Raw genomic sequence first — 17,570 nt, 5'->3', positions numbered from 1 at the left:
ATTGCTCCGTTCAGAGGCCCCGCAAAAAAAATATAGCATGTCTTATTCTTGTCCGTTTTGCGGTCAAGAATAGGTATGTCTACAATGGGCCACCCGTTCCGTTAATTGCGGAAGGCACACGGGCGGCTTCCATTTTTTGCGGACCGCAAAAAAACGGCACGGTCGTGTGCATGTAGCCTTATGCTGCGGTTTTTCAGCACAAATCCACAAAAAAAATAAAAAATATTGTAATCCTCAACGTGTTCAGGTACCCTTAGGGCAAGCAGAGCCAGTACATGGATGTCCACTGCACTGCACCCACGTTATATTAACTAGAGCAGGGTTAAAAGACCCCTAGCCATCCAGTGAACATAATAAACACTCAATTCCGTAAGCACCATAAAATTGTTTTCATAAAATGACCCGCCCCTCCCCCCAAAAACTAGCAATTATCAGTTATACTCCCTTTACCTGTTTGTGGACCCACCATCAAGATCCCAGACAATGGCATGCACCTCCACATTGGTAAAGTAATGACAAACCTTACAACAACCCTTTGGAGATGCGCCTGTCAACATAATGGAATTCATTTATACATAATTCTATAAATGATGCAAATGCTAGTAGAGGAGCAGCACATAAATGAGCCATTGCGTCTTTTTTATTTTTATTTTAATAAAACATTATATACAAACATTTTGCAGCATCACAATTTGATACCTATAATAGAAATACACTGCGTTTTTAAGACATAAGGAACATGACACACTTCACTTTGGCCTTAATCTACCAAATGGAGAACAAATCACTGCTAAATCCTAAATTTTTATGCCCTTTGTGGTTTCAGCCTTTCAAATATTTGTGCATCCTACAAACAGCTGTTTCCTGCAGCATGTGATTCCACTTCACAACTGTAAATTCAATTATTGCTTGTAGTCACATAGCTAGGGAGAGGATGGTGGAAATAGATGTTTAATTGATTTCCTCTTCTTAATATGAAGGTCACCATTATAGTAAAATATGACATGCCCTTTGGCCTTCCTCCTACCACAAACTGTAATGGTACTGGTGTTCAGATTGTATGGAAACATGTTGGATCCCACAGCAGCCACGACACCTAAATCTACTGGACTGCTAGAGGAGACAACAGCTTTTATGGGTCTACATCCAGGCTCCATTAGATGAAGCTCACTGGCAACCTAAATTCACCAGAAGCTTTCAAATTTCTGTTCCACACAGTTGCTAGAGGACCATAGATTGTGGATTTCCAAGAAGTAGTGGTGCAAGCCTAAGTAATGCTCTCGCTGGCATCTTGAGGTCTCGGAATTTCAAGAGGAGTTCAGAGAAACTATTACTTCCTGTAGGAAAATAATAAAAAAAATTACAGGTTTTTAAATGCTTAAAAATAGAAATCTTTATTCTTTGCAAAAACATAGTTCCTCTTGGAAACTAATGAAATTCACAACTATAAAGAGGGTTCACCAGCTCGAAAAAATTGATGGCCTATGATAAGCCAACAATATTAGATTGGTGGATGCCCAACTATTGGCGCTCCCAACAATCATTTGATTGAAGGGGCCGTGGTGTTTAGTGTACTGGGCACAGCTCTGTACATTTAGTAGTGGCTGTGCTGGGTATTGCAGCTTAGCTTAAAGGGTACCTGTCACCGGGATTTTGCTAGCACATCCGCAATACCCAGTCCCCATAGCTCTGTGTGCTTTTATTGTGTAAAAAAAACCAGATTTGATACATATGCAAATTAACCTGAGAGGAGTCCTGTGCCTGATTGACTCATCTCAGGGACAGGATTCATCTCAGGTTAATTTGCATGTGTATCAAATCTGTTTTTTTACACAATAAAAGCACACAGAGCTATAGGGACTGGGTATTGCAGATGTGCTAGCAGCCATCTAGCAACCCATGTCCTCAGCTCTATACAGAAAATCCCGGTGACAGGTTCCCTTTAAGGGACATTGTGCTTGTTGTGATCTATACAAGGTATACGACATGCGTCCTCTCTAAATGAATGGTTAGCCACCAGAGTTGCTAAGTGAGTGTCCTGAATTGTTTCATGTACGGAACGTGGATTTCTGTTCAGTACATTTTCCACTGCTCTTTGATGGACTGAATAGTGCTACTGTATCCAGTAAAAAATGAAAGTTTATAGACCTTAAAGAGTACCTGCACTTTCCTAAAACTTTTGACACCAAAAGTTTTGGTCAGTGGGGGTCTGGGTGATGAGACAAATTGGAAGACTTGCAAAGAAGCCTATGAGCGAGTCTTCAGCTAGCAAGGAGGGACACAGTTCTCGGCTGAGAGATTCTGTCCTTTCATGAAAGCCATCAGTGGGAATCTCAGTACTTGGACTACCACCAATCAAACGTCAAATACATCAATATGACAGGTCAAAAGTTTTAGGAAACTGCTTTAACTATTTAAGTCAATGGGATTTGTTCCAAATGAATCTGCTGTATCCATCATGGTTCATGTAAAATCAGATGTAATAGATCCAAATAATTAATAATGAGCCTGACAAGTTTCTTTATCCTTCTTTAGGGGGTAAAAAAGAACAGCAGACTACACGACAGGATGATGTAAGACAATATGGCACCTGTTTTGACTTTAAAACACATGTGACAGATTTATTAGTAATGTCAAACTTTACACTGTCTAAGAGTATGACTCATAGTCTTGATATTAGACAAATTTAATATTCTGGTGCATAGACCTATGACGTTGGAGTAACATAAATCCTGCACCAGATTTACAGTAGAATTCCATCCATGAACCAAAAAAAAGTGCCCATGAAGGGAAAAACTGACTAGTCAAAGTTTATGGCACTTATAAGTTATCATAGTTTTACTCTAAAAACGCACCAAAATTATGGCACATTTCTTGGTGCACGGACGCACATTTAGGCCATGTCTCTTTCACATGAAGCCACACACCCCTTCCGCGGGAGGCATAGAATGCTTAGAAAAGTGTGTAAAACAGTTGGTAACTGATGCACAGCATGAACGCCAGTGTTTATGGTGCAAAATGCACCAAAAATGGGTGCATTTTCAATAGTAAATTTGCCTAAGAATTGTCAATCTATATTTTTAATAGGTTCTCTAGGACTGAAGTATTGATGGCCTATCCATATTAGATCTGCGGGAGTCCAATTCTTGGCAAACCCACCAATCAGCCATTTGCAGTAGCTTCGATGCAGGAACATTAGTACAGTAATTAGTTAGTAATGACAAGAAATAGATATTTCCAATCTCCTAGGCTTAAAATTTGTAAAAAACATAGTAATGTTCACCACATCCATAAGCAAATCTGAACTGCCATGAGTTGAATACAAACATGCATGGCCCACCTGTAGACTCTCCAAAAAAATAAAAGCAGTGATAAATGATCAAACAGCATTAACACAGAATACCAACTTATAATTTTACGGACTGGTATCCTTTTAATGCTTTTGGGTTACAAAATCATTCATGTATTTTATGGAATTGCACTGGATTGTTTCTCATCATTACAGTTTGGAAATAAATCTATGAAAAATGTGTTATGCATTAAACTTCTGCACCAATACACTCGCACAAAGCACTCTCAAGCAATATGGATATAAAGCACAGTGAATAGACTGAAATAATGTTTAAAAAAAAGCTCAAGAACACAATTACCTTCCAGTCTTCCATCGGATAATTCTTTTGGAGCTGGCACAGAGTAGTAAACCAAGAAACAAGCCAACATACTGAGCCGAGAGTCTTCAATAGTCTGACCAGCTAAATAGGAGTGCAAAGAAACATCCCCACCACCTGTCAGAAAGCAAACTTTTAATAGATTAACAATCTTTCCATTTATCTTTGGTTTCAATGAATCCCTTAATAGTTTTAAAAAGGCATAACAGTTCAACCTGACCAGAGCTCAGGCACAGGGTAAGGGGGAGATGGCCGCTTCAAACCCTCATCTCAGGATCAGTAGCAGCTAGAGGTATGGTCTAGTTTGTCTGGCAGTCTAAGCTTTAAAACAAGACCAAAATCACTGCATTTTCTCCTCTACTTCGGGAGATAGAGCTGTTAGAACATGGGTCGGGAATGATTTAGCTGTTAGAAATCAGATCAGTGCTATCTACTAAAGTAGTGGTGATAATACTGATACAACTGTATGGCATCAGTCTGAGGCATCTGTTAACATATATGTTTTCTGTATGCGATAAATGGATGGCAAAAACACGGTGTGAACCCAGCTTAAGTGGCGACCCAAAAAAGATGTACAAATATAGCATGCACATACTAAATCACTTACATTGCAGCCACTGGTCTAGGGTGTTATCAATGGTGCATTTCATCACTGGCAAAAACTCAGAGTTCATGAAGAGTCCACGGTTGGGGTTCCTCTTCATCCTCTCCTGTAGGCTCTGTGAACTGAAGAACTCTAGAACCAGCTTGATCTGCCATAGTTCAAAGGTTTCTGTTGTTTCTCTTCTTTCTAATCTTCTCACGGCCTTTGGAATAACAAACAACGTAAGTCATCCAAATCCTATACATACTAGTGATAGCTGAATGCTGGAGGTTCCAGTAGTTGGAGCCCAGAGATCAATGCACACAGACAGGTGCCTAAAGGAAAGTCGTTGTCGAGCCATTTAAAGTGATTAAACGCATCCTACAGTAATAACAACAATGTAGGTCTACAAGTTATACATTTTTAAAGCTAATAAATCAAATAGTCTCTTAAAGTGGACCAATCACCACAAATGCAATGAGATTTGCAGGCAGCATGTTATAGAGCAGGAGGAGCTGAGCAGATTGATGTATAGTTTTGCAGGAAAAGATTGAGTAAAACTTTAAATTTTAACTAATTTAAATCTCTGCTATTTCTGACTTCAGCTGTACACGGGGGAGGTGTTATCAGTGACTGATATCATTGTAAGTATGTATACAGAGTTAACTGTCGTCACCAATAGCTGTGCACAGGGGGCGGTCTTAAGTATAGAAAGAGCAGAGATATCAATGTATAAATTACAAGTTTTACTGAATCTTTTCCCACAAAACAATATCTCAATCTGCTCAGCTCCTCCTGCTCTACAACATGCTGACTGCAGAGTGCACTGTATTTTGTGATAACAGGTTCTCTTTAAAGGGGACCTCGAATTTGAACTAAAGTTACCTATAAAACCATCATATGTAGTAACTCTGCACTTTCTGTAATAGCTTTTATTAAAGGGTCCTAGTCCTGGTGTTTGGTATTGCTCCATTTATCTAAGGCTACTTTCACACTGGCGTTTTGGTTTCCGTTTGTGAGATCCGTTCAGGGATCTCAAAAGCGGTCCAAAACGGATCAGTTTTGCCCTTAATGCATTCTGAATGGATAAGGATCCGCTCAGAATGCATCAGTTCGTCTCCGTTCAGTCTCCATTCCGCACTGGGGACGGACACCAAAACGCTGCTTGCAGTGTTTTGGTGTCCGTCTGACGAAACAGAGCCAAACCTGACACACAATGTAAGTCAATGGGGACGGATCCGTTTTCACTGACACAATATGGCACAATAGAAAACGGATCCGTCCCACATTGACTTTCAACAGTGCTCAAGACGGATCCGTTTTGGCTATGTTAAAGATAATACAAATGGATCAGTTCTGAACGGATGCATGCGGTTGTATTATCTGAACAGATGCGTTTGCGCAGATCCATGACAGATCCGCACCAAACGCGAGTGTGAAAGTAGCCTAATCCTGTACAACCCTTTTACCACCACCCACATTGTGGTTCATTAAAAGGGTTGTTCCATCTGACATTTATGGATCCCGTGGGACCCATTCCTATGTCCAGAATGGAGAACAAGCATAGATTACTTTCTTTCCATTTACTGCTATGTGCTATGAGCCAGCTCGGCTATATTCTCAAGTTCCACAACAGTGAATGGAGAAAGTTGCGCATGCGCTGCCTGATCTCCATACACATCAGGGCCGTTCTTGTGGTAGGAATGGGTCCCAGAGGCGGGACCTCCACCTATTGGACATTTGTGCCTTATCCTGTCAATATGTCGTAAATACTTAGATGGGAACACCCATTTAATGATAATGATGCATAGAAGATTCAAAGAAACTACACATTTCATTTGTCAAGTTCATTCAAATTGGAATTTCCCTTTAATAGTCAAGGTTTCCTTTAGAACTGAACCCGGACATATCCCCATTTTCACCCAAGCAGCCCACCTGATACGAAAATCAGAGCAAGGGTAAGGGCTGTTTATTTTATATTTTTGACACTACTAGGCGTAGGCTTCCACCTAGCAATGTTGCTGGTGACGTCACCAGCACTGATGGGCGGGCTTTAACGCTGCCCTAGCCGTTTTACAGGTTAGGGCAGCGCTAAAGCCTGACCATTAGTGCCAGTGACGTCACCTGACCTCCAGAAAAAACCTTTGCCCTGCAGCTCTGAACCCGGACAACCCCTTTAACAGTTTTACTGACTAACTGATGTACAGTCATTTCTACTCTAAGATGCCTTTAAAGGGCTTCTGTCACTCCACTAAACTCATATTATTTTTTGGTCTCCTTAAAATCCTTATGCTGCGATTTCTCAATATATAGGGCTATTACTCAGTTTGGTTCAGTAGTTATATAAAAAAAACTGACACTTATAATATGCAAATTACCTCTCTAGCAGCAGGTAGGGCGGTTACCTACTGCTAGCAGCCGCATCCTCCATTCATAATGACGCCCCCTCCTCATGTTGATTGACAGGACCAGCCAATGCGCCGGTCTTCAGTTGGCGCAGGCGCACTGAGTGGAGGACGCTCGCTCGGCCGCTCCATCCTCAGTGCGCCTGCGCCGATGACGTCACATGTACACCCGGCGCAGGAGCACTGAGGATGGAGCGGCCGAGCGAGCGTCCTCCACTCAGTGCGCCTGCGCCAACTGAAGACCGGCGCATTGGCTGGTCCTGTCAATCAACATGAGGAGGGGGCGTCATTATGAATGGAGGATGCGGCTGCTAGAGAGGTAATTTGCATACTATAAAAGTCAGTTTTTTTTATATAACTACTGAACCAAACTGAGTAATAGCCCTATATATTGAGAAATCGCAGCATAAGGATTTTAAGGAGACAAAAAAAAATATGAGTTTAGTGGAGTGACAGAAGCCCTTTAAGCACTTTAAAAGGGTTTTCAGCGCCTTTTATACTGATGACCTATCTTCAGGATAGACAATCAATAGCTGATCAGAGGAGGTCCCCTGGTGATCAGCTGTTCTGGTGCAGCAATACAGTAACCAGTTCTGTCCACTGCACACAATGGATGGAGTTGGAGTAAAGGTGTTGTCCAGTTAATAGAGGGGGCAGGATGTCCTCCATTCAGCATCCTCACCACAGACACATTGTTTTCATAAAGCAACGCTGCAGAAAAATTGAACACTAATATCCAGATTTCTCCAGCTGATCCCTGGAGGTCACAGTGGGGGGAGACACTAAGATTAACATATTGTCATGGGACCCTTTGAACAAGTAAGGAGAGTCCATGTAATTGCAGTATTAGCACAGTCTGAAGTAAAAAGGAGATATAAGTGAAGAATATATATAATCTTACCTGGTCAATTGCAATGTAGGCAGGAAGCATTTCTGGGTTCTCCTGAGTTACACACTCATACAAGATTGATGAAAAGAAGTCCAAAATTTCTTGTTTCTAAAGAAACAAAGCATGACACAATGTTTTCATTTTAAATGTGGGTTAAAATTACGGTATAAACCAACAAATATAATTGGAGGTCAGAGTTTAACCCATTCCCGCTCTGTGATGTAGTATTACTTAAAGGGGTTTTTCAAGTCTTTACATCAGATGACCTATCCCCAGGGTAGGTCATCAGTGTCTGATGGGTGGGAGTCTGACACCCGGGACCCACATCGATCGGCTGTTTGAGAAGGGACCAGCACGCTCCTGTGAGCGCCGCTGTCTTCTCGCAGCTCACTCAGCACAGCTCCATATATTGTACTGCAGCTGTGCTTGGTATTGCGTTCAGCCCCATTCACTTCAATGGGGCTGAGCTGCTCCTAGGCCACGTGACTGATGAATGGGTCACCACTGGCCTAGGAAAAGCTGAGAGAAGACCGCAGGACTGCCGCGAACGCTGCTGCCTTCCCAAACAGCTGACCAGCGGGGGTCCAGGTGTCAGACCCCAGCAGATAAGATACTGATGACCTAACCTTTAAACGGCTCAGACTCCCAGCACCCAGCTGTCTGAAGAGGATGCGCGAGCCCTTCAATGTTTACCTGCATGCTGTCTTCCTTGTACTGGCGGTGCAGTGCATTTACAGCATCCTCTCCCATTCAAGTTAATGGAATGAACAGCTGTAATTACACTGCACCGCCGCTACAAGCGTGACTGCATACAGGAAAACAAGACGACGCAGCGGTCACATAAGTGCCGCGGCCCCTCCAAATAGCTGCTGGGAGTCAGGTCCCCACCAATCTCATATTGATGACCGATCCTGAGGATAGATGGGCAGCACAGTGGCTCAGTGGTTAACATGGGTGCCTTGCAGCGCTGGGGTCCTAGGTTTGAATCTGACCAAGGCCAACATCTGCATGGAGTTTGTATGTTCTCCCCCTGTTTGTGTGGGTTTCCTCCCACACTCCAAAGACATACTGATAGGGGACTTAGATTGTGAGCCCCATTGGGGACAATGTGATGGTAATGTCTGTAAAGCGCTGGGGAATATGTCAGCGCTATATAAGTTAAAAAAATTATAAATCGGTCATTAATATCTGTAGCCCCAACAACCCCCTTAAGTACCAAGCTAGGCTGTGTCCTTAGGGGTTATTAGCTATTAAGAATGAATGACTGAATCCCCACTTCCATTACCTTGTAGTATACATTCCATTATTAGCTGACATGCTACTTTTTCTCAAGCTTTATGACTTGATAGAAGTCACTTGGATTGATGTACACATCTGAGGGGCTGTCAGACCACTGAAGACAGTGATTGGCTGCAGTGGTCACATGCTGTACACCTGCACTTCACTGTAGGTTACAAGCGTTTGTGTTTGTTACACGGCTCTTTAGGTAGGGTGTGTGCTTGACTCAGGCAGCGCTACAGCTGACTTGTGTACTTAGGGTTTGTGATCATCATTACACCTTGGCTGTTTGGGCTGATGGTGATGGCTGAGTGAGCGTCCACAATATTGTGGCACCTGGTGGATGCTTTACCCCAAGGGGGCTTGATTCACTTGTCAGCTATCCCACATCGCCCAGCCAGGTTGATCTACACCTGACAAACCTGTGCCTGGTTTAACCCCTTGAGCCGTGTGCAATTTCCTGATCAGCTTATATTAGCACTGCAGTGCTAGCTGTATAGGATTCTAGTCCGGACTCTATTATAGTGGTGTGGATTTAATCCCTCTCCTACACCACCATTGGAGTCTGGAAGCCTGATTGTCACAGACGTGATATTCAGTTTTCCCTATTTATATTTAATAAATCCTTTATTATTTTTCTCCTCATACGTCTACTCAGGCAGATAAATTTATGTAATATTGGGCGTAAAACTTCTTTATTAGATTATTGTGAATATTTACAAGCGTTTCGGTCACACATTCTTGATGGGATTTTTTTTTTTAACAGACATTTTTGCGAGAAAACGCCTATATGCCAAACCCAGATCACAGCACTGCAGCTCCAGGGTAAATCTGCCCATTTACAGTTACAATTGTCACGGCTACGACTGTGCTGTCTAATTAGACGCAGCAGCAACCTCCTCAACATATGGAAACAAACTGTTACCTGGCCCATGTCTGTAGTTGGTTTACAGAAATATTCTGCAAATGATAGGAGTGCTGGATCAGATGTGAAAGCGGAAATAGCTTCTGGCTAAAGCAGGAAGAAAAGAACACAATGTTAGGCCGGGTACAAATACTTGGCACGGTTTATAAACCAAATGACTTGAGTTCAGAAAAGGCATCAATGACGGCAAACAAGTATCCAGTCCACCGGTCATGGAATGGTTAAGATGTTGGTAATGAATGAAACAGTGAATAGAGAATACACGTATTATAGCAGAGACTATGCAGAATTGTCAGAATTAATGTTGAGGAGCAAGCTTAAAGTGGATTTCCAGGTACCTGCTCCACCGGAAAGATTCCCTGAGGGTGCGTTCTGAACTAATACCGTAATTGCAAAAAAAAAAAAAAGAACCAGTGGAAGTATAGTATGATAAGCCACTGGTAGAGTCTACCTCCAGGACGGACAATTAAGAGAGTGACAGAAGAAAGGGGCTGTAGCTACATTTGAATGAAGCCGAGCTGGAGGACCACACACTGCCGCATGTACTGCTGGGTCCTGAGGGTCAGACTCTCGCCAATTTCACATTAATTTTTAAAGGGAATTTGTCACCACATAACTTCCAAATTAAGCCAACTCACTCTGAGAAATAAACATTTTTATTCTATGCAAATTAGCCCCTTGGTGCAATGAGTGTGTTGTCTATGCACCCTGAAGCTCCACTGACTTTCTGTGCTGGCTGCACCTCCCCTTCGCTCTTAGTGACAGTGTAGATGTAATGAAATTGCAAAAGCGCACTTGCCTGTGTACAAGAGGAGTACAGGACTGTAGTGAGCTGATCACAGAGGCAAACACGCAGTCATGATCTTTCAGGGCCAGGGAGGAGTTTGAGCACAGCCATCACAGAAAGTGAGCAGAGCTTCAGGTGCAACGGCAATGCCTTTGTTGCACCAAGAGGCTTATTTGGATATAATAAAAATATGTTTTTCTCAGAATTGGGGCCACCAAGCAGGATGGGACAAAGTTGATTGCATTAAGCGGGCAAGTACGAGTTGGCTTCATTTGCAGATATGAGGGGTTAGATTCCCTTCAAGAGCAACTTAAACTTTTGAACAATTTTCTGGAAAAGCTCTTGAATGATAGGCTTTAGGTCTACGGCCACCTTTAGCCTTCCGTTTGTATAAACATAAATACTGAGAGCAGTGTAACTTAGTAAAAAACGTCCTGTAACTCATGAGCTGATATATAGTAGGTGTAAAGAACTGAACCGGCAGTAAAACCATCACAGCCCTGGTCTGGAAAACTGCCTGTGAAAAGTCAGTGTGCTCCTACTCTCCCCATCCACATGCTGATGATTGGCAGTTCTTTCCCAATTATCTCCCCAGCAGGAGTTCATGAATAACCCAGACTCTTTACAGGCAGCTGTAACTCTTCTCCAGACTCAGGCTGTGAATCTTATACCGCTGGTTCTTGGCAACCACTTAATATTAGCTCATGATTGACAGGACGCTGAAAACAGCATGTCTGCCACAGTTGTATGCTGCCCTCAAAAAAAGGAGACTTTTGTATTACTTACCAGTAAAGTCTCTTTCTCGCTCTTCCTTGGGGGACACAGGAAACCATGGGTATAGCTCTGCTCCCTAGGAGGCGTGACACTAAGCGAAAGCTGTAAGCCCCTCCTCCATCAGCTATACCCTTCAGCCTGGAGAAGAGACTGCCAGTTGCGTGTCCAAGTAGTGAAAGATAACCACCAACCGGAAAAAGAACTGTCGAGCCCCAACGGGGGCAACCAAGCCGGAACCACAACTGTAACCCAATGAAGGGCGGGTGCTGTGTCCCCCAAGGAAGAGCGAGAAAGAGACTTTACTGGTAAGTAATACAAAAGTCTCCTTTTCTCGCCCATATTCCTTGGGGGACACAGGAAACCATGGGACGTTCCAGAGCAGTCCCAGAAGGGAGGGACCAGAACAAACTCAACCAACGCCAGAGGCATCAATCAACTGCCGCCTGCAACACCAGACGGCCTAAAGCAGCGTCAGCCGACGCATGAGTATGCACCCTGTAGAACTTGGTGAAGGTGTGCAAGGAGGACCAAGTGGCCGCCTTGCAAATCTGCTCCGAAGAAGCCCGATTTCTCTGAGCCCAGGAAGCCCCGACCGCTCTAGTGGAGTGAGCGGTAACACCAAGGGGAGGAACCCTGCCCTTGGCGAGATAAGCCTCAGTAACAGCCATCTTGACAAAACGAGCGATAGCAACTTTGGATGCCGCCATCCCTCTGCGCGACCCTTCCGGGACCACAAAGAGCGAGTCAGTATGCCTGAAAGAGCTGGTTACTTCCAGGTAAATCTTGAGCGCCCTGACAACGTCCAGGCGATGAAGCTTCCTCTCCCGCGGATGGGAAGGGGAAGGACACAAAGAGGGGAGAACGATGTCCTCGTTCAGATGAAAGGCGGAGACCACCTTAGGAAGGAAGGAAGGGACCGGACGAAGAACCACCTTGTCCTGGTGGAACACTAGGAAAGGTTCCAGACAGGAGAGTGCAGCCAATTCGGACACCCTCCGAAGAGAGGTGATGGCTACAAGGAAAATAACCTTGCAGGACAGAAGTCGCAAGGAAACCGTCCGCAGAGGCTCGAAAGGAGAAGCCTGGAGCGCTGAGAGAACCAGGTTCAGGTCCCAGGGCGGTGCCGGAGGGCGATACGGGGGAACCGCGTGAGCCACGCCCTGAAGGAAGGTCTTGACAGGACCAAGGGGGGCCAGTGGGCGCTGAAACAAAATGGACAGCGCAGATACCTGACCCTTCAAAGAACTAAGGCCTAGACCTTGGGCCAGTCCGCTCTGCAGGAAGGACAAAACGGTGGGGAGAGAAAAGCGGAGCGGAGGAATCCCCAGATCGGCACAGAACCCCAAAAAAGTCCTCCAGGTCCTATAATAGATCCTAGAAGAGGACGGCTTACGGGCGCGGATCATGGTGCGGACGACATCCGCAGAAAAACCCCTACGTGTCAGGACGGTGGTCTCAACAACCACGCCGTCAAACGTAGGGACCCTAAACGCGGGTGGAAGATCGGTCCCTGAGAGAGAAGATCTTCCCTGGCGGGCAGTGGCCAGGGCGCGTCTGCCAGGAGCAGCATGAGGTCGGCATACCAAGACCGGCGGGGCCAGTCCGGAGCGACCAGAATCACCGAGACGCCTTCCGCCGCGATCTTCCGAAGGACCTTGGGCAGGAGAGGGATGGGAGGGAATATGTATGGGCGCGCGAAGCCTCGCCAAGGAAGAACGAGGGCGTCGGCTCCGCAAGCTCCCGGATCCCTGGCCCTGGACAGATAGGCGGGGACCTTGTGATTGAATTTTGAGGCCATGAGGTCCACGTCCGGAATGCCCCAACGAAGGCAAATGGCCTCGAATACCTCCGGGTGAAGAGACCACTAGCCGGGGTCGACGGTGGTGCGACTGAGGAAGTCCGCCGCCCAATTGTCCACCCCTGGAATAAAAATTGCAGATAGGGCCGGGACGTGGGCTTCCGCCCAACGGAGAATGCTGGTGACCTCCCGCATCGCTGCAGCGCTGCGAGTGCCCCCCTGGTGGTTTATGTACGCCACGGCCGTGGCGTTGTCTGATTGTACACGAACTGGATGACCCTTCAGCAGATGAGTCCAGTGTCGTAGAGACAGAAGGGCCGCTCTCAGTTCCAGGACATTGATCGAGAGTTTGGACTCCGATGGAGACCAAATGCCCTGGACGGATCGGGGAGGAAACACGCCTCCCCAGCCCGAGAGACTGGCATCGGTTGTAACCACCAACCAGTTGAGTGGCAGAAAGGACCTGCCCAGAAGAGGGGACTGTAACCACCAGCGGAGAGATGACCGCACCGGAGGCGACAGATGGAAGGGATGATCCAGAGACTGCGGCGATTTGTCCCAGGAGGAGAGGATCGCCCGTTGGAGAGGGCGGGAGTGAAACTGCGCAAATGGGATCGCCTCGAAGCAGGCAACCATCTGCCCCAATACCCGCATGCAGAAGCGGAAGGACGGTCGACGGTGGAGAAGGAGACCCCGAACCGCCCCACGGAGGATCAGACGTTTTTCCGAGGGAAGACGTACCTCCGCCGCTCCCGTGTCTAAAAGCATTCCCAGGAAGACGAGTTGTCTGGAGGGGGGAAGGGAGGACTTGGGGAAGTTGATGACCCAACCAAACCTCGCCAGAGTCTCTAGAGTGAGATCCACGCTGGCAACCGCTTGAGAAAGGGACGGAGCCTTGATGAGGATATCGTCCAAGTACGGTAGCAGAAAAACACCCCTGGAACGGAGTAAGGCTAAAACCGGGGCCAGGACCTTGGTGAACACCCGGGGGGCTGTTGCCAGTCCAAAGGGAAGGGCGACAAATTGGAAGTGGAGGTCCCCCACGGCGAATCGAAGGAAGCGATGGTGACACTGGGCTACCGGAACATGGAGGTAGGCATCCTGTATATCGATGGAAGACATGAAATCTCCCTGCTCCAGGGAAGCCACCGCGGAGCGGAGGGACTCCATCCGAAACCGTCGAAGGAGGAGAAAACGGTTGAGCTTTTTGAGGTCCAAAATGGGCCGCACCGAACCTCCCTTCTTGGGAACTACAAAGAGGTTCGAGTAGAACCCTTGGAATCTTTCCTCTAGAGGAACGGGGGTAATCACCCCCCTGTCCAGTAAAGCTTGAACGGCCGCGGAGAACGCGGCCGCGTCTTTCGGGTCTCGCGTGGGGCGGGAGCGAAAGAACCGATCCGGAGGGAAGGATGCAAATTCGATTTTGTATCCGGAGGACACAATTTCGAGGGCCCAGGCGTCGGAGACGTGAGCCATCCAGACGTCCTTGAAAAGGAGGAGCCGGCCCCCCACCCGGGTGGGTGGGGGCGCGCCTTCAGGCAGAGGACTGTTTTGCCGCGGGTGTGCGGGCAGCCTGCGGCTTGCGCCAGGAGGGCTGCGCCCGAAAAAACGGCTTCCTACGCTTGTCCTGGGGAGGAGCCGAAGCGGCAGCTGTGGTGGGAGCCCCAGAGGCCCTGCGGGAGGACCGAAAACGAGACGCACCAGGGCGTCCGCGGGGGGCGCCCCTGGCTTGGGGTTGAGGAAGATGGGTGCTTTTACCACCCGTGGCCTCTGAAATAAGTTCGTCTAAGCGGACCCCGAAAAGGCGGGAACCCGCAAACGGTAGCCCCGCCAAGGAACGTTTGGAGGCAGCGTCCGCTTTCCAGACCTTCAGCCAGAGCTCCCTCCTGACGGCAACTGCCAGGGCGGAGGAGCGCGCAATAAGGGCTCCCGCATCAAGGGAGGCCTCACAGACAAAATTCCCGGCCCGAATAATAAGCTGGGCCAAGGAACGTAGGTCCTGGATGGGGATGTCCGAGTCCAACTCCTGTTCCAGCTGCGTACCCCAAGCAGAGATTGCTTTCCCTGCCCAAGCAGAGGCAAAAACCGGTCTGAGGGCAGAACCGGAGGCAGCAAAAATGCCCTTGGACAGGGTCTCCATGCGACGGTCCTCCGCTGACTGAAGAGAGGACCCGTCGGGAACAGGGATGGCCGTGTTCTTTGACAGCCGGGCCACAGGGGGGTCTACCTTGGGTGGGGAAGACCAGGTGGCCACGACATCGGCTGGAAAAGGATAGCAAATGTCCAGCTTCTTTGGGTTGACAAAACGGGCGTCCGGGCGAGCCCAAGCCTTAGACACCACGGAGGAGAAATCAGAGTGGATTGGAAAGACTTTTGAGGCCTGCCTGGGTCTGATAAAGGAGACGCTAGCTGCGTCCGAGCTAGGGGGGTCATCCTGCACCTTAAAGGTGTCACGTATATCAGAGATGAGTTGACCCATCGCTGAGGCTAGCTTGGACGGCAGGGCCGAGTCCATTTCCAAATCTGAAGCCGCCAATTCACCTTCAGAGAGCGAATCCTTTGGAGAGGAGAGGCTCGTCTGGGTGCGCACGCGTGGCGGGGAGAGGGAGGCATCCGAGGAGGAGGCTCGCTCTACTCTAATACGCTTCTGAGAGTGCCTAGCTCGGGAGGGGTCACTAGGAGAGGATGAACCCGCTGCAGCGGCAGAAGCAGTGGACCCGGAGGGCGCGACAGTCAGAGTGGCGTCCTGCGGGGTAGGTGGCCTGTCTATTAGGCGGCCCACGACATGAGTGAGGCTTTCCACGGCCTGGGACAGGGATCTAGCCCAGTCAGGCGGGTCAGAGGAAGCAGGGAGCGACACAGCGGGCGACTGAGGCTGCGGTGGAGCTCGGCATGCAGTACAGTGCGGATCAGACTGCCCCCGGGGAAAGGGTTCCCTACAAGCGGTACAGGCATGGTACCATGGCTTGGCGGCTGCAGAAGGGTCTGACATGGTGGAAAGATGTTGCACTTTAAAGCAACAGTACTGTGGCACGGAGGGGGTTAAACAGTCCTACCAGACCCGATGATACAAGCGGCAGCTGTAAGGGGAACAGACTGAGGAGGCTGTGGAGGAGAGGCAGCAGCACGGAGCTGAAAGGCTTCAGGATCGCACGGCAGAGAGATGAACCCGGAAGTAGCGGAGCGCAGCAGCACGGAGCTGGATGTGTAAGGAAGCTCCGCCCCCCCTCTGCCGCGCTGAAGCCGAAGCAGAGCCGCGCGCGCGCGGCAAAATGATTTTAACCCCCAAGGATGTTGAAGTGCCGGCCATGACATGGCGCCGTTCATGCCAGGAAAACGGCTCCCACCGCGCCTAGATGTAGCAGACGGCTTGCATGTCTGCAGCCGTCCCCTGTAAGGCAGCGTTCTAGGACTTGCCCAGATAGACTGCCCTCCAACTATGCCCGGTAACGTCCCGATATGCGGGGGGGGGGGGGGGGGGGGGGGGGGCGGGGGGGGGGGGGTTGTCCGCAGCAGTGGTCATGTAACAGTGGCCATGTTGGTAGCAGCGGTGGGAGGGAGGAAGGGGAGGCTGGAGCAGCCACTCTCACCATACGCTGTCTTCGCCCTCAGTCCATCCAGCGGGGTCGCCCCTTCAGCTCCTGGCACCGCGGTGGCAGGAAGCCGGGGGAGGGACTTGGCGTGCGGGCGACCCTGAGCTGGCGGGACGCAGGGGAGCGAGGCTGCCCTGGTCCACCTTGTCTTCTGTGGGGGAGGCGGCAGTGCGGAATTACCGGCACTGGCGCAACTCAACCCCGGGAGAAACAGAGGGGTCTAATGCGCCTCTGTTGTCCCTGTAGGTAGAAAAAAACCGAGTTAAAAACAACAAATACGTAAAAAATAAAAATCATAGGATAACAACCCTGCATAAGCAGGGGGTGTCTTGCCTCCTTGGACACTAAGCAAAAACTGGCAGTCTCTTCTCCAGGCTGAAGGGTATAGCTGATGGAGGAGGGGCTTACAGCTTTCGCTTAGTGTCACGCCTCCTAGGGAGCAGAGCTATACCCATGGTTTCCTGTGTCCCCCAAGGAATATGGGCGAGAAAGCTCACCTTCTCCCCTGCCCTGTACCGATGGTATGGATTTACATACATGGCGGGAAACCAGAACAGTGGACACAGTGGGGGAAGGGAGCAGCACACAGAATAAAAATTAAGCGATATCACAGCTCATCAATATGCCCTACCCTGCAAGGCATTTATATGGTAATGTCAAGACCGGTGAAAGGTCCTCTTTAAAGTCCCCTGTCCCTTAAAAGACAGTTGCTATGGCTTGTCTGTCTTCCCTTTAGTATAAACAGAAGGTGCATTGCATGCTTGCATTAGGCTTTGGAGTGAGGAGGCGTGTCTCTCAGTAATAAAATCTGATTGGCTGGCAGGAAGCTTCTGGCTACAACAAGTGTGTATGTGAAGTAAGGGAAGGCAG

The 17,570-nt window shown here is 48.2% G+C and overlaps 1 protein-coding gene across 2 annotated transcripts in view; it reads right to left on the bottom strand.

The window, feature by feature from the left end:
• Positions 1–17,570, bottom strand: part of ANAPC1 (anaphase promoting complex subunit 1) — a 205,101-nt gene that overhangs the window by 8,556 nt on the left and 178,975 nt on the right. The window contains exons 43-47 of one of the 2 annotated variants that reach the window (XR_005778465.1): positions 9,749–9,835; positions 7,558–7,653; positions 4,276–4,474; positions 3,651–3,785; positions 1,128–1,337 (exon numbers count right to left, since the gene is read on the bottom strand). Coding sequence is in view for 1 of the 2 variants with exons in the window: in XM_040429462.1 (XP_040285396.1) it covers positions 1,222–1,337; positions 3,651–3,785; positions 4,276–4,474; positions 7,558–7,653; positions 9,749–9,835 (633 nt within the window). In the remaining variant the exon portion in view is untranslated. Of the gene's footprint in view, positions 1–634; positions 1,338–3,650; positions 3,786–4,275; positions 4,475–7,557; positions 7,654–9,748; positions 9,836–17,570 lie in introns of those variants that run through there. The other variant, XM_040429462.1, reaches the window with a different exon arrangement.

The sequence above is a fragment of the Bufo bufo genome, chromosome 4, assembly GCF_905171765.1.
Source record: "Bufo bufo chromosome 4, aBufBuf1.1, whole genome shotgun sequence".
Classification (NCBI taxonomy): Eukaryota; Metazoa; Chordata; class Amphibia; order Anura; family Bufonidae; genus Bufo; species Bufo bufo.
This window is presented reverse-complemented; position numbering and strand designations above follow the sequence as displayed.